A 23130-nucleotide genomic window follows, 5' to 3' on the forward strand; every position below is an offset into this window, starting at 1 on the left:
CAAGGTTATGGACATCATCATGTATTGCCTTGAAGGATCTTTAGTTAAGAAGAAAGGTCTTCAGGAATGCTTTCCAGCCATCTGCAGGTAAGCTCTACCCTCAAGAGTACTGTGAAGAAAATAATAAGGTCACCAGAAAGATATATTTCTTGCTTGGAGTGAAACGGTCTTTTGTATGATACTTGCCCCTTAAAAAAACAAATGTGAAGAGTGGATTTTAGCTCACCTGTAAGCCTTTACAGGCTTTTAATTTTCATTCACATCTGGCAGATGTGGACCAGAAAAGAAAAGCGTTAACAACTCTTTAAAGTTCAGGTATTTTAAAAGTCCAGAAAGATGAAAACATTGTGCAGTCTCTTGAAAATCTGTGTCCTACTGCCCCTTCGTACATCCTGGCTGCTCCGCTGGAACAGCTGCACAATCTGACCAGGTTAATCGTACGGCTTTCTTGCAAAGGGTGTATAAATATCTTTGTTGCCGTTGTTGCAAAAATGATAATAACATTCTTGAGTAACAAGTCAGATTCCCGTGTGCAGGACCTGCTAATGAATTAGCTGACACCATCATACAGGCTGCAGGGAAAAAAATAAAAGGGGCGAGGCGGGGAACTGACTCACATGGTGAGAGCAGAAAATAAGGGTTTGGCTTGGGGTGTCTGGGGGCCTAGTCGTGGCGGGTTGTTCCCAGATACCCTGTGCAGCTGGCGTGCACTGTGGTGGCTTCCCTAAACACCTTTCAGCCAGCTGCTGCCCGTTAGTACGCTGAGACCAGGCCAGGGGCAGCCAGTTTGAGGTAGGTGGCAGAAGAAGGTTTCCAGGTGTGCTGAAGACACAAGCTGTCCACGCAAGCACCTCGCGCTGCTGTCCTAGAGGCAAGGCCAGTACCCGTGAGGTGGTAAGACGCAGGCAGTGCCAGAGGCCTTCCTGCAGGAGCACCCTGCTTATTCTGACCCGTGACCGTCCGCCAGGCACCCTCCGGGCACGCAGCTTGTGCTCCGGACGCTCAGTGGGCAGCGGTGCCTGGCGGCCCCAGCACCATGGGGGCTCCTGGCCCCGCCGCCTGCCTCGCAGCGCCGTCCCCGCCGTCCTCCCCGCGGGCAGAGCCCTGGAGGCCCGGGTGCTGGGCGTCTCTCCCACTGGCAGCACCGGACGATGCGCAGTTTGGGAAGCAGGAACAGAAGCTGAGCTCAGACGACACCTCCTAGGGGCCGGCTCTGCCTCCCTGCGCTGCCGGGTCCTGCGGCAGGAAGCAGGACACAAAGGCTAAGTCTCATGCTGGGTGCAGGGGATGGAATTGAAATAAAACTTCACCAGATCGGAGGAGCCCGGCTGGTGGCTTTCGAGCTGCCTCGTGGTCTGCTCGGTGTGCAAATTCCCAATCGAGGCAGCAGCCAGCCAGTGAAAATAACCAGAGTTAATTGCAGAAGTCACAGGGGAGGAGAAGTGTGGCGGTGGTCCCCTGTGGCCGCACGTCCGCGTGGCCAGAGGGCACCGACAGGCGCAAGGGGCTCCCGCTGACCTTGGGCGGGAGCTGAGCACCGACAGGCGATCTTGTCGTAGGCAGTTTCTGCTTTACTCTGCAACCGGTACTCTTAATAGTAAAATGGGATTTAAGACACGTGAACATTTACAGCATCCTTAGACTATGATAAATATCCCAGTTACACTATTAAACTAGTACAGCCGATAAATTAAAACATTCATCTCTCAACCATTACATTTTAATTTAATAAGCTATTAAAATATTGAATAGTTTCAAGAAAAGAGCTATTATCCTGTTGACAGATAAGATACTGATAGAGGTAGTCTTCTTTCTTCCTGATACTTTAAAAGGCTTAATTTAGCATATAAATGCAAGGGCAAGTGGAATTAATGCAAAAAATCTCCCTGTTTCTGTTGTACTTTTATAGTTATAAGTTATCTTAAAATTTTCTTAAATTACAAGTAATATTTCCTATTACGTGTAGTTATAGCCACAGTAAAAATGATACAGCACCCCACTGATGTGATCATTCAGCCCAATGGAAATTTTCGTAAGATTTCAGCAAATCGTTGGATGCCTGGAGAGACTCCAAGTGGAAGCATTTCAACGTAATCCTACTATTAATTCTTTTAATATCCTAATGCTCCTTCTGCTGCACTGCATTACGTGCACACCTGTTGTGACTAAATCACTCAGGTGTCTAAATCGTTTCACTAGGTGTGCAAGTTCTTTTTTCTCATAGCTTTTAATAAAGTATTTCCGCAGTGTTCTGCCATGACAAATACTTGTTTGGTGCCTGCGCTGCATCTTTGAAGTGACGTCCCTGCTTTTAGTGGAACAGTAAAACCCACAGCTGTGAGCAGCAGTGTGCTGAGTTAAAGCCCCAGATTATCTTTCCTCTCTTTTTTTCATCTTCTTTCTTTTACTGTTGTACAAATGGAGCAGTCATGCTGCTAATTGCATGACTCGGTCCTGATGGGTTGTGATGAAGTAAATCCATCACCGTGCAGGAGTTTTTATTGCATATGATCATGGTTTTCCCATAAGTGGTATTTTTTTATAGAGGATTGTACTACCTCTACTACCTCCGTGCAAACTCATTTCTTACCAAAATAGAAAGTATGTAACGTGTATGAAATATTTCTGAATTTCTTTAAAATTTTGAGGGATAGTACTGGAGGCAGTAGAATTCTGTTCAACTTTGGCATTTTCCAGATTCAGCAGTTGCATACAGCTGATGGACTCTGCACGGTTGGGCCATGAACTTGTACAGTCTGCTGGCTTAAAGCCTTCTATGTAGCGCTCCAGTCTCACGCAGGAAAATAGTTTAAATTTAAAATAACAAATATTGTATATTGCTTTTTTACTGGGGAACAGAGTGAGAACATCAAGGATTAGGCAAAGTGAGGTTATGCACAAAGCTCTCTACCTTGACTATTTGCAGAACTCAGGAAAGGAGAATTCGAGGAGTTTGCGTCCATCAGTCAGAGGTGCTGGTGTGGTAGTGCTGCAGGGAGCCTGAAGCCTGATTCCGTAGCAGGGAAGGAAAAAAGAATGAAATACACAAATGTATTGAAGAAAGAGGGACTAAATGTTAAAAATACATAATTGCATAAAAGTTTGGAAAAAAGGAACCTAAAATAGCATGACTGTTGCAGCTGGAAACGGGTGCAGCATGCCATTACGGAGGTCTTGGGTCCGTTATTTGCCTCCAGTTCCCTGCTGACATTTTGAAACAGAGTAAGTTTTTCACTGGGTATTTGCAAATTGAGTCTCTGGTGAGTATCTCGTGCATCTGCCATGGAAAATTGCCCTCACAGCGCTGTTAGGGACAGACGTCAGGCCGGTGCTCAGGCCCACGCAGGAGCGCCGTCCGTTTTGCCCCTCTGCGGCGCTCGTGCTGCTGCCCGGCCCGTTCGGTGCCGTCGCTGCGACGCCGCAGTCAGTGGCACTGCGCTGCGGCTGCACGCGGGCGCGAGTGGGAGAGGCTGGTGAGGGAGACAGGGTCAGCGGGGCAGACGGGACCGTGCTTGTCTTCGTCTTCGTACGCACGGCTCTCATTTGGGAAACGCAGGGAGAAGGATCCCAGTTCCCGCTCATCCTTTAATTTGGAGGGTTAGCTGGTGCAAGCGACCGCAGCGCTGTTAATTGGGTTCCAGCAGAATCCCCCCAAGTTACATTGAGCTGTCTTTTGGCTGACTGAAGTTTCTCTGAAGAGCAGTAATGGAGCAGCACTCAGAGCGGGGTTTCCATTAAGATGCCAATGATGGATATGGAGGCACCAGCTAGGCTTGCAAAAATGAATCCGTAGTGTAGTCTAAATATATGCTGGCATATCATTCTCTATTGAACTCTACCATACAGAGGTTTAGAAAGGGAGGCAAAGGATTAAAACGTTTAAATCAAGGGTGGTTGCAACAATACCGAGCTAACTAAATGATAAAGAGTGAGGCTAGAGAGCTGACAACGGAATGTCAGCCTAAGGAGTAGGGGCGTTATATAAAAGTAAACTCAAAAATGTCTATTTCCTTGAAGCTTTTTTCCACAAATCCTCCGTTGTTACGGAGACTGATGGATTCTTCTCCAAGAAAAATACTGACTCAGCTCTCTGTCTAAAGGGGCATTTAAATGCAGTAAGGAGAGAAGAGCCGTATGCTCCCCTGTAACAGCCGGTGATACTCCGTGTCTGCTGGGGGAGACGAGTGGGCTGTGCCCATTCAGAAGCGTAATAGAAATAAAGGGGATATAAAACATTTTATGTAGAAACTTTGTTGTATCCTGTTTTACTCGTGATGACAAGTCGTGTGTACTTTTATGTAAGGTTAAATATAAATCCTGAGTTTGCTGGTTCTGTGAAATAGCCTTACAAAGAGCCTCCTCCCTGTTCACCTGAGGCACGCGTTAACTGCCCAGGTGACTGCAGTTTGGCATGAAAGGGTGAAAAACGGGAGAGCTCTCTTATGACAGTCCCACGTGTTATTCTCTGTATAGGACGTGCTATGGACCCTGTGGCTACCTGTTTGCCCACAGCAGCATTCTTTTTCTTTCCTGATTTTCGTGACTGGCTCTTGCCTTTCCTGCTCCCTAGCTGCTTACCAACAGCTTTTGATTTTTTTTCTAAGCACTCCTCTTTTTTTTTTTCTTAACAATAATTAAGAAGATATTGCTGCTGTTATCATTAAGTAACAAACAAATAAGTTGTGTTGCTGCCCTGCCCACCGCGACCGGTCTGGGACTCTGTGCAGGAAACCATTTCCAGCCTACACAGCTTTTGTCTTTGTCTTGCCCCCCCGGGCTGGCGCTGCGCGCTGAGCTGCCGGCTCCTTCACAGCGGGCTCCTTCCCTTCGATCGGCCTCGAGGCCCCCGCCACCGAGATGCCGGCACTGCGAGGAGGGCGTCCCTGGAGCCCAGGAGCGAGGCTGGAAGCCGTGGGCCCGCAGCAGGGCTGTCTGCGGGGCGGGTGGTCCTCGGGCTGCGGGAGGACGGGGGTGCAGAAGTGCCTCTGGGCTGGGCCGCCTTGCCCTTTCTCTTGCGCGGAACTGAATGATTTTCATTTCCCTGTGAGTGTTTGTTTGTTAACACCGTGTTTCGTGCCGTTTGCCTTCCCGACTGCCATCCCACGCTGCAGAAACAAGTGTATCGTCCCTGTAAGGGAGCAGTTGCTATGGCACTCTGGGAATCCTTAAGAACAAGGAGATGGATCATTGTAAGATTCGTTGTCTGAAGCCATAAATATGGTCAGCAGAATATTTTCACAGACCGATTCTAGCAAGCTCTGGCAGCCTTTGCTATAGTAAAATTTAACTGAAACATTAAAATTTAAGTGGAAAAGCAATCAACAGTTTTCATGGGTCTGTTCTTCCCTTGAGAAGACAGGCATAGATATTCCCAAATATTTCAACTGGAAGTAAGGGTTCTGATTCTCTTGTGTTTCAAGATAGAGAAATTCCTTGAATTTTGCAATTTTTTGTGTTCAGATTGATGGCATACACTCACATCAAACTTTAAGGACTCTCAAGTGCTTCTCAGCTCCCTTTCACCTGAAGAATGTTGTTGGGTTAGAGACAGTTTGATGACTTGTCCTTCTTCTTCCTTTTTATTTTTTTTGAGTTTGCATATTTTTCCCTTTGCTTCCTTGAACCTTTCTCACTTGATTTTCAAAGAAAAACGCTCTGAAATCATTCAGGGTGTCTCACTTAACCCTTTGACATCCAGCATTATTGTTGCGTGGAGCTGTAAACTGCGCTTGCACATGGACGTTCAAGGAACTGGTGATTATTGCACAGATTATTCCCAAACTCAACAGAATTGCTGTAACGCTGTTTAGTAAAAATAAAAAAATAAATCAGATAGGATTCTGCAGTGATGTGCCAAACACCAGTTGGGTTTGTTTGCTAAATGCCACATATGAAAACTGGCAGCTGATGGATTTTGAAATCAAATCTCTGTTCCAGCACTAATGTTAATTACCCAATGGCATTGCAAATTAATTTTAACATCATGCAGGCAGGTCAGATCTCACCTGTTACTTGTTATAATGTTCAATTCAGGTTCTACATGGTCAGCTATTACGAGCGGAGTCACAGAATAGCAGTTGGAGCTCGCCATGGTTCAGTGGCCCTCTACGACATCCGGACTGGGAAATGTCAGGTAAATAAATCATTGTGACTTCCTCCCCATAAAGTGTGGAAGTTATTGAAAGGAAAGAGCAGCAAGCTCTGCATCGGTTGACATGCTGAGCTGCTGGAACATTATGGATAATGCTAAGGGGATCAATAGTTTAATGAAGGACTCAAAGTATATAGAGCCCTACTGTCTTCATTCACTGGAACTGAATGGGTGCCCCAGATGGGTTAATAATGAAAGCCTAAAGTTAGGTGATACCCTTGCCCTGAAATAAATGAAAAATCTGATTTAAGAAGTTAAGCTTTATAGAAGTATACTTATCTACGATAGAAGTCACAAAGAAAATCTACTGGTTATTTCTTCCTAAAACTCCTCTCTGTGAAATGGCGCAATGCTCCTGTCTGAGGTATTTACACTTCTCTGATATTAAATAAGATACGTGTTTTCTTACCCGTCACCTAGGAGAGGATGTACGTGAGGATAACATTGAAATGAGTGCTTTGCTTGCATTTGCTTGGAATTACAAATGTTTGAGTAACAAAGCATTTTCAGAAAAGTTAATTGGTAAGACCCTTTATTATTCCTCATGCTAAGTGATCAACTGTTATTCCTCATTGAATTTCAGTAGTCCTTATGTAAAGCTTGGAAAAAATACCTATATTTTAAATCTGCCTTATTAGTTGTTTTTGGTTGTTGGCTGTTTTTTAGTGTTTTGGGGTGGGTTTTTTTGTTTGGTGGTTTGAGGATTTTTTTGATGTAAATGTAATGGTTGGGTGCAAATATGTTTTTTGTTTCTAAACTTGGACTAAATCCTTAGTCCTTATAACACATGCATTATAGACAAGGTAGCATAGATTTCTTTCTGCTAAATCTGCAGTGTCACTTAGTACTTTGCTGGCAGAACCGTGTGCGTAGGTACACGTGGCTGGTTCGTTTTCTGTTCTGAAATTTTGATTATTTCCCAAAACCAGTAGCTAACAACGTTGTACATTTTGGCATTTTTTGTTTAGACAGCTGTCTATGGAAGCTGAGCTGGCCAAATTTATTTCATAATAGCTATATAATGCAGGCAAAGAGTATCAGTGGACTGTTCTATCTTGTTTTAGATCATTGTTTGGATCATGATTTATTAATTTAACTACAAAATTACTCCACAAGAACTGCTTTATATTGATATATCAGATGTCACTGAGCATTTTTGCTGCCTTGCAGTCCTGTCATCAGCACCTGGCCAAGATTATGCCTTGCTGCACACAGCTATCTATATTCCCGTTTCCAAATATACATGTTGCATTACTTTTTCTCCCAGCTATTCACCAACCAGCATGACAAAGCAGTTAGTTGCTGAACATCTCCTTCTGGCTGTTAAGAGACACTGACCACGATTCCTTTCTGTGTGCATCATTGCACCGAAAATTGAGAGTGCAAAGTCCAGATAAGTCTGTGAAGTCTTGGCATCTCAAACTAACAGCTAATTCCTGATCCTGCTGGAGAGGAGGGGAAAAAAAGCACAACCATACACTTCCTTGCATCCCTCTGTTTTCAGAGCACAAGAAGATTGGTGACAAAGCCCATTCTTCCATTTAGCAACAGTATTTAACCAGTGCTATCATCCTTGCATTTTTAACTTTGTCTAATTCGTGCTTCATTTACTGAACTGGCTCCACGGTGAACAGAGGTGTTTGGTAGTATGTGGAGTAATTATGAAAGTTCTTTCTTGACAAAGTGAATTCCAGATGGGTCTGTAAAGCATTTTACACAATCTGGTGGTCTACAGTAGTTTCGCAGAAGACCAGAGTTCTTTTAAAATGGATTCTGTGTAATGACCACCAGCTCTTGTGAAGGTGATTGTCTTGGTGGTTGCAACACTTTTATCCGAAGTAGTGTCACTTCCTTGTTAGCTGATGTTCTTTTGTGTTTGGTTCCTGGAACTAACTCCAGATTTCTGCCAGTAAATTGTCTGAGTAATTCACTGCCTGAATTTGATGTGTTCGTGAATATTCACAGTACTTGTTTTCTTACTTTCTTAGCAAGCTTCCATGTAAGGCAGCTTAGTAAGCTTCCATGCGGGGCAGAAGTGGGTATGACAGGAAAATTTGGACAGGATTCTTTGCAGATTTTATTATTCATAATATTAGAGAAATCTGTTGAGGGCCACATATATTATTAGGGGGCAACGCCATCTATTGGATACAGATTTCTTATTCCAAATCCAATCGTTTAATTTATTTCTCACAGTTACAGCTTTCAGGCTGCTCAGAAGGCATGAGATAAATTTAGGACTGTGTAGAAGAAGATAATGTTGCAAAAAGCTCTTTTTTTTTTTGTTTTTACAAAAAGTTAAGCCTTTCAAAGTGTTTATCAAAATATTTTAACCGCTTAATATGTTTAAATTGAGCATGACTTAGAGCAGTTACGTGGGAAGTGCCTTTTGGGATCAGGGTCCTGCTGTAAGGCAGAGCAAGAAGTGGGTCAGCCCCGCACCACAGGGCAGTGTGCTGGATGCCTTGGCCAGCCCCGCTCCCGAGTGCTGTGCTGGGACCATTTACCTTTCTGTAAAAAATGTATACCAAAAAATGTTTCTGTTGCCCAGGCCACTGTCTATCTTAAGGTCTTTTTTTTTTTTTCTGTTTATAGTGTTTATTGAAAGACCAGAACTACCAGAAGTTACAGGATCAAAAAAAAAAAAAAAAAAAAAAAAAGCTTAATATTCACTATTTATTAAATTTCTTTTTTTCTGAAGCTGTAAAAATAATTTTGTATTTAGTAAATATGCTGGTGTTTTGAAAGTACAAGTTTTAAATAGATAAGAGAGTTTTATTAGTTACCCTCATCGTAATTCATATGTAACCCATTCTTAGTCAGGGATAGGAGGAGGTGGGAACAGCTTGCTTTTCCCCTGCTTTACACTCATCATTAAGGGTGTTCATTAACTGAGCTTAGAGCCGAGATAAGCGCAAGGGGAGACCAAGATACAGGTGGGACCTCCTGGGGACACGAAGGCCTGCTCCTGCTGCAGCAGGCAGCAACGGCTGAAAAAAACTGGGTTCCTTGGCACCCAGTGCTCTGCGTGAAAGGCGGTTCCAGAATACCGACGGGTTAAAATATCAAGGGTTAGAAATCTGTTCTTTTATTCCCACGCCAGTGTAGGTATGGTTATTTAAGCCTCTGTACCAACATTGACCTTTATCTTAAATAACCATTTCCTCTCCTTGGATTTTGCTCTTCTGTATTTGCAGGCAGCCTTTGTTCTGTAAGGGGGAAAGAACAGAGGGCTTTAAAACTCCATCACCGGAACGTTCTCTCCGTTTTTGTTCAGCATCCTTAGGCAAAATATTCATTTTTTATTTATTCCGATCTTACTGCTTAGCTTCCCCAAATCTTTCCTTTCTCACCTTTGTGGAAGCACACAAATGCAGAGCTTTGAAAAGCCTTTCACTTGAATATTTTTCAAAACCACGTTAAGTCTCACACTTCTGGCACGTGCCTGCTATGCCTGTGTGTGAAGAAGAGCTTCCTCTTCTTTTTACTTTCTTTACTTACTCCTAATACGTTTTGCTGTGCTGTGTTTCCAAGTCCCAGAGGTAACTCCTCTCGGCTCAGGGCGTAGGTTTCAGGCGGCCTCCACACGCGTGGCTCAGGAGCCCGAGGGTGGAAGAAGTGAGCCTTGGAGTTCTCCGTCGCACCGAAGACATTCCTCGCTTTCTGCAGCAGTTCCAGCGGGCACCAGCAGCAGCGACTGCTGCAGAGCGGTCAGCAATAAATAAAATAAAAGCTCGCTGTCGATGAAAAGATTTCAGTTGCAGTTCCAAGCTTGGCTTACGCCAGGAGGCCTGTAGGTGGTCTGCTTCCTCCTCGTCAGCCGGGGGCATGCGGCTGGTGCCTGGCCTCACTGGAGCCGGTGCTGGGGCTGTCAGGATCTCCCCGTCTCCGTGCCGTCGTGCCGCAGGGCTCCGTGCCTGGCGCTCGCATGGGGCCTGGGCCGGGTGTGCTGCCTCGGCCCCTCGCCCCCGGGAGCTTCGGGAAGGCTCTTGGAGAGCGGCGGCAGGAGCAGGCGACGCTGTTTGCGTCTGCTCAGCAGTGAATCCGGTACATCACACGCATACAAACTCACGCTAAATCCGGCACAGCAGTGAGATCCTTTCCCCACACGTGCTCCTGATCTCGCGGGGAGACCTCTCGCGGCCGCGGGTGCTGCAGGGGCTGAGGCGGGCGCCGTGTCGGGAAGCCCCTCTGCCACCGCCAGCGGGGCCGCGGCACGCGTCTGCTCGCCCCCGCCTGCTGCTGCCGTCCGCGCTGAATAATTCATGAAAATATAACCCGATAACTTACTGCTGCGCATACTGAAATAGTTACGGTGATGAAAATAAGGCTTAAAAGGTTGTTTTTTCATTTCAGACGGCCATGCTGAAAATAATAATAATAATCGTTGCTTTTAGATCCGGTTGATGGCAAGATCTGAGTAGTGTGGCTTTTTTGTATTACTAAGATTGTCACAGAATTAACACGGTTTATACTTCGTAGAAAATTTTATAGTAATTATCATCAGCAGAACAAACTGCTACCCTAAATACGTGCTCTCTTAAATGTGGTTATTTTGTTTTTTCACGACAGGTGAAATAGGGCAGGAATTTTATCATCTCCTTGAAGAAAAAAGGCAGGCTTTTTAGCTGTAATAATGGAAAACAGAAGCATTTCATGTTTTTTTTTTCCTTCCAGCATGTTTTTATTTTGTTTTCAAGAAAGATGGTTGTACATACCGACTGAGAAATTACATCTAATGATTAATAGAATGATGGATGTCAAGAATCACCTTTTTTAACAAATAATAAATCAACATTTATATATGATAGGGTTTTTTTCCAGAGAAATTTACAATATTAGTATCACTTATTTAACAAAGTGTCAATTATTAATACTACCGGTAAAATGTTGCCTCAAAGCCAGTTATCTGCAATTCAGTATTTTGCGTTTGGTTTGCATCATTGTTATTGCAGATACAGATGCATCTATTAATGTGTGATTTCTGCTTAATAATTTAAAAGATACATTATTAATTATCATACTTCAATTTTTTAAACTGTTCTACATTAAACTCTTATGTTCCAGTATCTATCTTACTCATTTCAGGGGGCTTGGATTTTAGTTTATTTTTAAGGCGTTGAATTGAAATGAAAATTACAAGCACGTTTTGTTGTAGCATGAGCTTTCCAAATACGTATTTTTCGGGATCTATTTTTTTCTATAATTTAATATAGAGATTGGTCTCTCTCTCTCCCTCTCTCATTAAATTATTTATTAAACATTATCTGAGCATTACTGTATATTCCCAACGCCTAACGTTAGGGCAATACGAAGTTTGAATTAATTTGGTTTTTAGGGTGCCTCGCTGCCCTAGCAGCAGCTTGTTGTGGGGAGCGGGGCCGGGCAGTGTCCTTCCCATGGCTGTATTGATTTGCCCTTCAGCTGTTTGCAGTGCATAGAGAACCCAGGGCCTTGTTGTTGATTATCTACACAATGTCTCGGTGAACATTATTGACCCATTGCCGCTTACTGCCTATGGCTCTTGATTTTTCACACCGTCTCCATGACACTCATAATAAAACATACTATCTTATTGCTACCCAGCTCTGGAAGCCAACTGCTCTACCCTTAGAACAACAGCTGCCGTTCTGGAGAGCATTTTATTTTATGCGGGGCGAAGAGTTGTGGCGATTTTAGGATTGTCTTTGTACTCTGTTGCAAGGGGGCCCTGTATCTGGTGGTTGAGCTCCATCCTGCGAGGCAGGCGTTTACTCGCAGAAAAGCAGCTCGGTTGTTCCTGCATCCGGTATTGCAGATTTCAGAGAGAGGTTATGTGAGGCTGTATCAAAACTGCTTTTGAAATGTTTGAATAATCAAAAAATGCCGGGAGGGTTTAAAAATATGTGTTATTATGAAAAGTGAGATGATATAAAATGTCGGGATTGCTTTTGAAATTTAAAACGCTGACATTAAATGCCAAACTAATTACCACAAATAGAAATATCAATCAGTTCAGCATTTTTGTTTTACCTACTAAGTTACCTGATTTTTCCAAATTCATTAAATTATGTTTTACTGTAAAATGGCTGTATCTTGGAGGAGATTATGGGGGTAAACACTTTGTAGTAATGTCATCTGTTACAATAATATTATTTTACTTTAAATTATTGCTGCTAACTGCCATTATGAGGGGATGTCTTTGATTTTGCATAAATAAAACTACCGAACAATAAAGGAATCTTAAAGTATTAAAATGCACTGGAATCTCTGCTGTAAGCTTAAATTAGAGTTATTTAAAACAGCTAAACTTTGGCATATTTTCAGAAAGAAATGTAGTCAATTTTTACTGTTGAATCCATTCAGCATTTTCCCTTGCTGAAGAATTAGTGCTTTTGTGATGAGAATATTTTTAAATCCTTCAAAAAAACTTTTTCCTGAGACAGATGATAAGATGTAAAGGATCTAGAGGAGGACCGAAGTTTTTCTCAGTCTTGCAGTGTGATGAGCTGCCTTCTGGGGGATGCTGAGCACCCTCGGCACCTAGGGAAGACCCAGCTTCCTTGTAAGAGCAGGTATTTTATTTTTTTTTAATAGTGCCTAGTACCACATCCATCAGTGTGGCATCAGCGGTCTCCAGAGCTGCATTTAGTATTTCAGCGTGTATTCATCACCAGCGATGTCTCTCTCAGGAAAGCAAAGTTGGAAGTGGAGGGAGCTGACTGACGGATGGCTTTTGGGGTGGGAAGGGGGCGAAGCCCGGAAGGGTCCCTGCGATCCCCAGGCCATGGGCATCTTCAGAGGTCATCTCATCCTGATCTTCGGTTTTCCAGTAATGGAAAACCCACCATCATCATCATAATTTCTTTCAGCAGTTAATTATTTTCATTTTTTAAACTGTATTTTGTTATTTCTAGATAAATTTTGCTGTAGTTTCAACTTCTCACCAGTTGGTCCTGTTTTACATTTAACTGCTAATTTGCATGAGAGCTTGTTAATTTGTTTTCTACACGTGGGTGCTGTAGGTGGTGATCAGTCATACCGTCGTCCTCGCTGAACCAGAGAGACGGGCCCTTCCTCACCGCGCGCAGGAAGGCCGGGCCGGGCCGGGGCGCCGTGCCCGTTGGCGTCCTGGCCCGCTGGTCCTGCCCGGACCCCCAAAGCCTCGCCGTGTTCTTGCCAAGCTTTTGGGTGGCTCCTGGGTGAGGAGGTGCCCCGACGGGACTCTGGCAGCGGTGCACCACGTCAGCAGTTTTTCGGTTTACAGTTGCATTCCAGAGCACATCGATTAACCGGTGTCTAACCCAGGTAGCGGCTGACCTGTTCCTTACGTGTCGTTCTCATTTCTCACAGAAATGTGTAAAACTGTACCAGATACTTCTCAGAAGTCTTTCCCCGTCAGGGTTTTGACTTTTATAATCAAATGTAAATTTCAATAAGCTAGCTTGATCCTACCTCTTTTGTGTAAAACTATGCTGTTGACAATGACTATACTATATAAATATTTCAGTAGTATCAATTTCATATGAAACATTCCTCTCCTTGGGGAGATTTACATCAAGCAGGTAAGCTTTATAGTTAATGTTACAGCTAGTAACGCGAGCTTTGCCCTGCTCTGCGACATCCGTGTTTTTCTATCACTTGGAAGCAGCCTGAGGAGTTAATGCTGCAGAGGTAAAATACTGTTATTATGTTTCCTACTGAGGCCAGATGGCCGTTTTTGAGGATGAGCTACATGCAGTGCAGGCAGACGGGACAGGTGCCTCTTGTGCGAGTGACGAAGACAAAACCTTCCCATTGCTGAGGAGCTCTAAACCTCCCTGAGCAGATCGTGAAGACGTAGACTCACAGAATGGTTTGGGTTGGAGGCGACCTTAAAGACCATCCAGTTCGAACAGCTCCCACCAGAGCAGGCTGCTCAAAGCCCCATCCAGCCTGGCCTCGAACACTTCCAGCGATGGGCCGGTTGGCATGGTGGTGGCCAGCGGAGCACTAACCAGGGTGGGATCTCGTGGAGGGCCTTTCCTGATGCACCTCAGGGTGGGCTTGGCTTCGGCAGGGGTCTGGCAGGCAGCCTGCTGCCCCCAGGCAGCCAGCGGGGCTTGCGGTTGCCTATGGGACAGCGGCAGCTCGTTCGTGAGTAGGGCTGGGTGAGTGCCGGACGTGTCCCGCGGGACATGCACTGGTGGCCTGGAGACTTATGACCAATTTTTCAGAAATAATCCTGAACGGTATTGCCAGTTCTTACAAAATTTGTTGAAGTTTTATGAAGGCTTTCGAAGTATTTACTTATGCAGCTGTCTAATCAAAATGCCAGACGGCTTTTGCGCTGCTTGCTCGGTCTGACCATTAGTAAACTTCCACAGTTTTCCTGAAAGCATTCAGCAGCCAAGAAGGCTGATCAAGGGCTTCTGTTTGCTTTTTGTAGTTGTGTGTGTGTGTGTGTGTGTGTGTTAAGGTGGTGAATCCAAACACACCAGTAATTTTGTGCTTACAAGGGGTTTGTCTGGTGCAGCTTCTATTTCCCTGCTCTCTCTAAACACTGTTCTGGCCGAGAAAATTTGAAATTGACATTCTTCTTGAAATTCACATTCTGCTTGCTCATGCGAATTTTGACAAATTTCCTCAAATTTCTATTTCTAGAGAAACTGATGGATAGCTAAAAGGGGAAATATATGGCTGCAATCAACTCTACATTTTTCATAGGGAGGTTATATTCAGGTTGGAGATTACTCGTGCTGCGCTCAAAACTGAAAATCCCAAAGTAAAACTGTTTACAACCTTATTCTTGGCCTTAATTCTGTTTTGGAAAAAAAATTATCATAAGAAAAGGGATGAATAAAAATAACAATTCTAAAAGAAAGGCTGCTAAACAATTAGACTAATTTATGTATATTGTGGGGTTTTTTTACTTTTTTTTTCCTTTAACTGTATGATCTCATCACAGTTTTATTCTGGATAATAGGAAGCTACCTAGATTTAAATAGGCAAATGTTTGCTGGAAATTATTCTGTTGTTTCTGCGGTTCTGTTCATTGTTATGCAGAGATTGTCCTTTTTAGGCTGACCTTTTATTTGTACAGCTTTAAGACCGAGTGTGGTTCTTGGTTGTTGGAGCACAAGGGTGTGTTTCTAACAGTCCATGAAACATGTTCACTGTAGCTCTTTGTCTGCCGACTTGCTCAGTAACAAAAAGATGCTTGATGGTGTGTAGTTGCTATCCACGTAAAGCAAGCTGTTTCAGTGGTGGGTTTTTGAACAGTCAAAGCTTTTAAGTGTATGCAGAGCTTCCTTTAACTGAGTCATAGTTATCAGGTATTGCAAAGGTTAAGCTTTATCAGCTGCACAAAAAAAGGTTGAGGTTTCATCAAAAACTTCCATCCTCACAACCTGTCGACCACAATTTGATGATGATTATTGATTATTTCACAGCCTTTCACTCACTCTGGCACTGCGGCCAGCCTTGATATACAGATAGGGCTTCAGTCCAGCTAAAATAAGACTCCATCTTGATAATGGACTGAGATGAGATACTGTTATTTGATAAAGATAATTGATGTTTCACAGTGAATTGGAAAACAGTTCTGAGTGCACCAGATCTGTGGCTGCTCCATCTGCAAATGTGGCCCTTGTTTACAAAACATAGCAAAAGACATACAGTTAGACCGCTCAGTGACAGTGGGAGTGCACAAAACGCAGCATTTTAGGGTGGGTGGCAATTTCCAGCCACAAATAAAACACTTAAAATAAGAAGCCCGATTTGTAATCTTGCAGTCAGGATGAAGTTTCTTGAACACGTGTGTAGCCTACTTCTGATGCGACAGCCGGGAAATCTTGTTCCTTCTGCTTGGGAGGTACTTGGTAATTTATTTCAGGTGAGCTAAGATCCTAAAGTCTTTCTTTTTTAATATATATACATGACATTTGAATTAGGCAAAATGCTTCATGAAGAAGATGAAATTTGTCAAGGGGAAATAAGGCATAGTATACGTCTAGATTTCTTCATTCTCCTCAAGTTTTAGCTCCCTAATTTAAAACATAATGCGTGCTTATGGTCTTCCATAGATGCCTTTGTTGACTGCACATTCTCAGCCTCTGGTTTTGAATTGATTAAGGTATCACTCGTTGCAAGTTCTGTTCACCAAGTTCTTTTAGTCCTATTATAACCTTTGTAACCTCTAATTAAGCAATAGGAGATGGCAGGGAGTGGGGTTATCATGAGATAATGACACCCCAAGTGTGTTATGTGGCACAAGGTTCATCTGTGTGCTGCTAATCCTCTGGGGGAGTGATTATCTAATGATAAACGTACCACATTGCAGCTCATTGATACCGCGGCACTGTGCTCATGCCACTGCTCCTGACTGAATTACACTTCCCATTCCAAACGTCATTTTTTTCCATTGATTTTACAAACTGACAATTTTGAGGTTTTCTGAAGTGACTTACATACTGTGCAAAGTCATGACCCTGGAGTCATACTTCTTTTTTTTTTTAATATATTTATGAAAAATATGAAAAAAAAAAGCGTGGTATTTTTTGGTAGACTAAGAGCAGTCTCAGCAGGTTGGATGCAATTAAAAACAAAGTTATCATCAGCATGCAACTGTAATTCAACTTTTTCTTTAGAAGTGCATTAGTATAGAAAAGAATGATACTGTGTTCCTTTTTTTCCCCAAATTGAACACTAAATCAGCGTTAACATACCGTAGAGATATATTTCAAGTAACTAGATTTTAGGATACGTGATTGTTATTGACTTTGGAATGATGGGAAAATATTAATGTCTGGAAGTTGCTTAATAATATTTTGCTCGTTGGAGTCTCTATCGCTATTTCATAGCCAAAGCAGACTTAGAGTCACTATTCATTAATTACAGTCATGATAACTCATAAGTATTAACTCACCTGCATTCTTACTTTGGAGGCTTTTCTTTTCCTCCCTATGCAAGTAAGCAGCAGGCATTTCATCTAGTTTGGGTAAGGTACCTGCCACAGAAGGGTTCGTGCTACCATTCGTGAGACTTCTGAGAACGTTTCTGTCCTCGACTGTAGGTGGAATCCAGAAACTTGGGGTCAATGTAATTAATTATCTCTGTTTAAAGTTGCCAGGTAAATTCTTGCTGGGTAACGGAGAGCAGTCCAAAATCCCCCAATTAACTCATACATGCAACCTATTTGGTTATGCTTCTTTTCATTTAAAAACCCAAGTCTTAGAGGGGAGGGTGGAGAGGACGTAGCTGTGTAGCAGGGAATGCCTTTCACTGTGCGCTCTTCCTTCTGGTGTTGGGAAGCACAGGAACGGAGAGGGAGCACACTTCCAGCTGGTCTGTTGCTGTGATGGTGGCTGGACATTTTGATGTGTGATTTCTGAAAACTTTGCTACCGTAAAGAAACCTTCTGAGACCAAGGTCGTTGCTCACTGGTCCGGTGAGGCTTATGCTGAGGCGTTCACGGTCCGGACACTGGCTGGTGCTTGTGGCCAGCTCTGTGTTACCCGCGAACAGAGAGTGGTTTGGGAAAACGTGTGCAGGGAAAAGCACACATTACAGGCAAGAAAACTGTAAAGTAGTCTATTTTCATTGATTAAATCTTGGTTTCCCTTATAAATATTTACAATTGTATTTATAGAGATACTTGTAATTAATCACCGCAGGCTGGTGTTGAAGTGAGCCCTGCTTAGTGCAACCCAGCCACAAGCCTGCAGCAGATGCGTAAAGGGCTGGCCACGAAAACAAACAGTTCGTGTCGCTGCGTGCGATCTCGTTCTGTACGTTTCCCTTCTGTGTCCGGCCAGGCAGCCCTCTGCAGCCACTCCAGCCGTGCCCCCGCAGGGCCGAGCCATGGGCAGGGGTCCCCGTGGGACACGGAGCTGGGAGAACCCCCCCAGGCAGAGCTGCAGCGTCCCTGGCAGGTCTGCGGGGGATGCGGATGGGAGCTTGTGTGCGTGGGAGCCGGGTCTCTTACAGTGGAGGTTAAAGGGAAGCCTGAGTTGTGCTTCGGTTTGTTTCAAAGCAAAAGCTGTTTCTGAACATCGGCCGGGATCGATGCTGTTTGGTCTGGGTGCTCCATTTGGCTCACTGCAGAATTAAAGTCATGGCTTCGACAGTCAGAGCAGTAATTGAATTGCGCATAATATGGTTTTATTTCGGTACCTAGATGCCTTTGCAATTTTTTAATTCTTATACGAGGCAGAAAATTGTTTAATATTATATTTGGAATGAATAGTTGCTGATGTCTAGTGGCTCGCTTTAGCTAAGTCTGCTTGGTAAATAAAAGGCAGTGTTCTGAATTGCAGTATTTCATAGGGAGAAAAGGAAAGATAGCCATCCTGTAATCTGAACATGTACCTGCATTTACTGACACTGTCACGGCGACAAGTTCAGATGAGCCCGGAGAACTTGTTAGTAGGAACACACATTCTCAAATTGCAGATAAAAGATAATTACTGAGTATAGCCTTTTAATTTTACAGGCCAAAACCCTTTTCTCACTGGAGGCAGGAAGGGGAGGGCACGAAAGCCGTCAGGCTGCGGAGCAGATTCCATTGTGCAGTTCCTCAGGCACGCAGCACGTGTGCTCGTAGTGCCGCGTACCTGGGCTCTGAAAATACGCTCGTGTGTCCTGTCACTGGTACGAGTAGCCACATTAACGTGGAAGGGGGACTGGGAGTGCTGGACGTTTGGTTTGGTTTATAATCTGACTCGCAAAAGCAGTAGCGAGGTTCGCAAGGGAAAATCCATAGTAATGTAATACCAGGTAGTAATAAGTGCACTGCTGGCAAGTGGGGCAGAAATTTAAGGGGACATGCTTCAACTACAGCGGGACTTAAACGTACTTACATTTTCACGTCCTCGTTGGTACAGCTGGCTTTTTCAAATGCAAGCCGTGCTCTTTTGTTCCTCTTACATTTTGTTTCCAGCGTCAGAGAGCATTGCAGAAGAAGGAAACCGTCATGCTAGCCTGTGTATTACAGACACATTTTCCCCATAGGCTGCAGTAGTTTTACCCTGAGCTGATCTTTCTAAACCTGCCTAATAGTAGAGTTGAGGGATTTTATTCATTTTCGTTATGACAGGAGATGGTCTTAGCCTATTAACAGCAAATCCAGCTACCTGAGGGATGCAATAACAAAATAAACATTTTTTTTTTCAAGTTTCTCAAATGTCTTTTAAAAATAGTGTTTAATTATGCCTAGGTAGTTGGGCTGGTGGTAATTTAGCGGTATATTTTATGAGAACAGACTGTGCTGATACTCTTCTGTATGGGAAGCTGGTGAGGGTTTATCCAAGGCATGAATTTACAGCACACTAACTCCACTGCATTAACTCTCCACTTGGATATTGTTGATCTGCACCAAGTTGCCTCTGTGCATCACAGATAAATCTACTTTGCACATATAAATATATTCATTAAGCTACAAGTAAAAAATGCAAACCGAGAGTCCTCACATTACAGCCTAGTAAGTGCACCATAAATTCATGCCGTAACTCCACTCTAACTTTGTAGCTTTATAGCCAGGCAAAGTAATGAGGCCTCAGCAATCACAGAATTTGCTTTTTTAGGTCATGGCAATCAGCAATACTAATTTTTTAAGAGTCATATTTGTTTCTTTCTGTACTGTACTCTTTTCTAGTTGATTTGGAGACTGATTTAAAGGAGCTTGCATATTCTGCCTTTGGAGACATACGGAGTTTACAAATACAGGAACATCTTGTTGGGAGAGGAAAGGCAGGGATAGACGTCAAGTGAGGACTGTAAATCCAAGAGCAGAAATCAGGAGTGCTTTCAAATAATCAAAGTTAGTAAAAATTAAATAAGAAATTGATTCAACACGAGCTTTCTGCTTAACTCCTGTGCCTCAGCTGTTGGGTTCCAAAGTGGGGAGCCGACAATGTAATCAATTCCACTAAGGATTTTTTTTCCTTTTTGAAGTGATACAATTCAGCGTACAAGAGTCAAATAGACTGGAAAAAGATGTTAAACTTACCAACCAGCCTCTGAGGCCACAAACCCCACGTTGAGTTTACAGATTTGTTACAGTACTGTTAGTTGCATCTCTAGAAGCAGCGGCAGAAGAAATGTATGCATACAAATTTTACACTGAAATCTGTAAAGAAAATCAGGTTTCTAAGTTTATATCTAATTTAGCTGTTCCATCCTACTCAGACATTAAAAGTCTAAAGGCTGAAGTCAGCCACAGCTCAGTCCCATCAGCAGCAACTTTTGTAAATAATACACGTGGTAGGAAGGTCTCATCCCAGCCTGGGATGTAAGCAAATTTTAATCTGTCCACCCCGGCCTAATGTGTTTTCTTTCTGCCTTCTGATTTTGCATAACCACAACAGTCATGCTTGAAAACAAAGATATCCCTTACACTGTAATTCTCTCAAAAGCTAAAATAGGAAAATTGCAATTTGAGCGTATTAGTACATGTGTTTTAACAAAGTCTTCAGCCAGGACTTTGCAACTAGTAGAAGGAGGGCAGAAAATGCTCAAAATGCGTTAAATGGTCATGATCAAACTTAGGTTTCCCCATTTAGGGTTGCCTGTGACCAGCAAGCACATGTTTAAACACGACTCTCAGTAGATATACAGAACAGTTTAATGTCATGTTGCAAACACCGTTTTTTAACTGACCTATTTCTCCAGTCTAGACGTGACCTTCCAAATTTCCACTTGTTTTGAGAATCTTGATTTTGATGCTTTTGACTCCTGGAAGAAAATGAGGATGGTAAACGTGGAACGAAAGCAGCTTCACAGAGTTCTGCAGTAGGCTGCAGTTTGCCCAGGAACTGATAAAGATCTGGAAACACGGTCAGAAAATTAGAGTGAGGAGCAGCAAGAATCAGATGGCTGATTTCAGAAATCCTGCTGCAAGTTCCTTTTTTCCTCAGAGTGTGCATGGCAGAAGACACTTCTAGGAGGATCACGAAGTCCCCAGACCTTAGCATTTTGGCAGGATATGCTGATCTTGTTAGCTTTTCCTACTCCATTTGAGTTGCTGAACACTTTAAACAAAAGTCTCAGGTCACTTGGGAACTATGGATTTGTGTGCTTTGCGAGTACATTGAAGGCTGTGAAGTCAAAGGTTAAAAATATTGCAGTGCTCCAAATATGAATGTGATATCTAAGCAGTTCTCTCTAAAACTTCCGTGAGTGGAGCTGGAGCTGGAAGGGAAGAGCCGCATCCTAGCAGAACTGTTTAAGGCCAAGTACTGCGTGCTGAGCCCACAGTCCCGTCGCTATCACGGCCCCATCTGGACTGACGCAGCTTAGAAGATATTTCAGCCAAACGGTACCTTAGCAAGATGCACTTTGACTAGAAAGAGTGGGGGATTTATGGGAGCATCGTGCCTGCTTGAAAATCTAGTGACAGCTGCTTGAATAGGAAATGTGAAAAATCTGGCGCGCTGACACCACGTCTAGCGTGTCACCCAAGGAGCGGTAGGGCTGGAGATGCTACGTGCCCCAGCCGCTACACGCCAGTGGTAAACCAATTCATACCGCTATTCGCTTTAAGGGTGTGATTTGCATTTTGAAAGTTGGTTAGATGAAGTCCCCATAATAAATGGTAAATCTATTCCGTGTTGTGACTTTTTGGAAAGCGTTCAATATTTTTTCTCCGCGTGAAGCGCTCTCTGGCGCTGGGATATCAGCCCAAACTTCCTCGCATCTACTGAGTGTCAGTCCCGAGGGACCTGTGGTTCGAGATCTGAAACTTTACAGTGCTTCACAGCAGCCAGCATGTGCAAGTCAAGAGGCCTGGTATTCGGCCAGTGTAATCTCTTTTCTAGGTTCCTGTCTATATTTTGTATTTTTTTACACAGACTGCTCGTAATTGATAATATACCTCTTTGAAGTAAGGATTTAAAATAACTAATGTTTCATCTCACAAAATACTGTTAACCTGGAGAAAATATTAAGCACTTTTTTCTCCCGTTTTCATTGGTATTCTGACCATAATCAGAATTCTTACTTGAAATTATTTCCCTGGAAGCTACAGCATAAAGTTCAGCCTATGAGCTGTTGAAACCTCTTTCAAAAGAATAATTGTCATGGAGACAACTCAGTATTGCTATTGAAATTTTCATCTGACACATGCGTGTACTCTGAGATGCTGCTACATTACCACGTACGTCTCTTTAAACCGCCACGGCATTAGTTTCACAGATGAAAACCTTCCTGCTGGCATTAGGGGCCGACCGGTTCGTACGCGGGCTGTATTTAATTGCCGTGTGGATTTTGATGGTGCCACACGAAACTCTGGAACTGACAGGAACGTTCCTGAAGTGAGAGCATAAAGCCGGCGTTTGCAAACCCCGGGCTGTTTGGGAAGTGGGCTGGGTGGCTCTGGGGGCAGCCCCGTGCGGATTGCGGTCACGGTTCCAGGGGATGCGGGGCTAGCTCTGGGCTGTCCTGCAGAGACGGCCAGGCCGCGCATCTTGGAAACATTTCTAAAACATCCTGCAACACTTGGGTGGGTGCAGCTGTCATCTAATTTTTTCTGGATTAAGTTCGGCCAAGAAAGAAGCTGCCTCATTTTCTGGTTGTCATTTGCCCAGGAAGTAAAAGCAAATTGCAATGAGGGAATCACAGCAGGAGAACCTCCTAACAAATGAGAAGCATATATTGACTGACAGCCGGCATGCCATTTCGGTGATAAATGTATTTTTATACACTGCTGTTCAAGGTCACTTTCTGCTCTCGTTGCATGCTGCCTGTCAGATCGTGCAAGTCACATTTTAATACTGAGTAATAGTAATGGTTGATGCAAAATTGTATTACTGTAAGATTAAAAATTAAGTTATATATGTTATTAAGTTAAACATTTTCATATATGTGCTTTGACTTTATCTTGATGCTATCGAGAAGCCGCTTGAAGGACAGGAAGATTTAATTTGAAGATTTAAATATACTTTTTCTCAGTATAGTCCTGAAATTTTTACTGCAATTGTTATTATTACTTGAAAGAGGACGGAAATTTAATTATTAGAAATACT

At 43.3% G+C, this 23130-nt stretch overlaps 1 protein-coding gene across 5 annotated transcripts in view; it reads left to right on the forward strand.

The window, feature by feature from the left end:
• The window catches only part of WDR7 (WD repeat domain 7), a 114448-nt gene that overhangs the window by 81824 nt on the left and 9494 nt on the right, over positions 1 to 23130 (forward strand). For 4 of the 5 annotated variants that reach the window (XM_080572475.1, XM_080572478.1, XM_080572477.1 and 1 more), the window contains 2 exons: positions 5 to 87; positions 6034 to 6133. In XM_080572475.1, the coding sequence (XP_080428601.1) occupies positions 5 to 87; positions 6034 to 6133 (183 nt within the window). Of the gene's footprint in view, positions 1 to 4; positions 88 to 6033; positions 6134 to 9685; positions 12183 to 23130 lie in introns of those variants that run through there. The other variant, XM_080572479.1, reaches the window with a different exon arrangement.

This window comes from Anser brachyrhynchus, assembly GCF_964034855.1.
Source record: "Anser brachyrhynchus genome assembly, chromosome: W".
NCBI classification, from domain to species: domain Eukaryota; kingdom Metazoa; phylum Chordata; class Aves; order Anseriformes; family Anatidae; genus Anser; species Anser brachyrhynchus.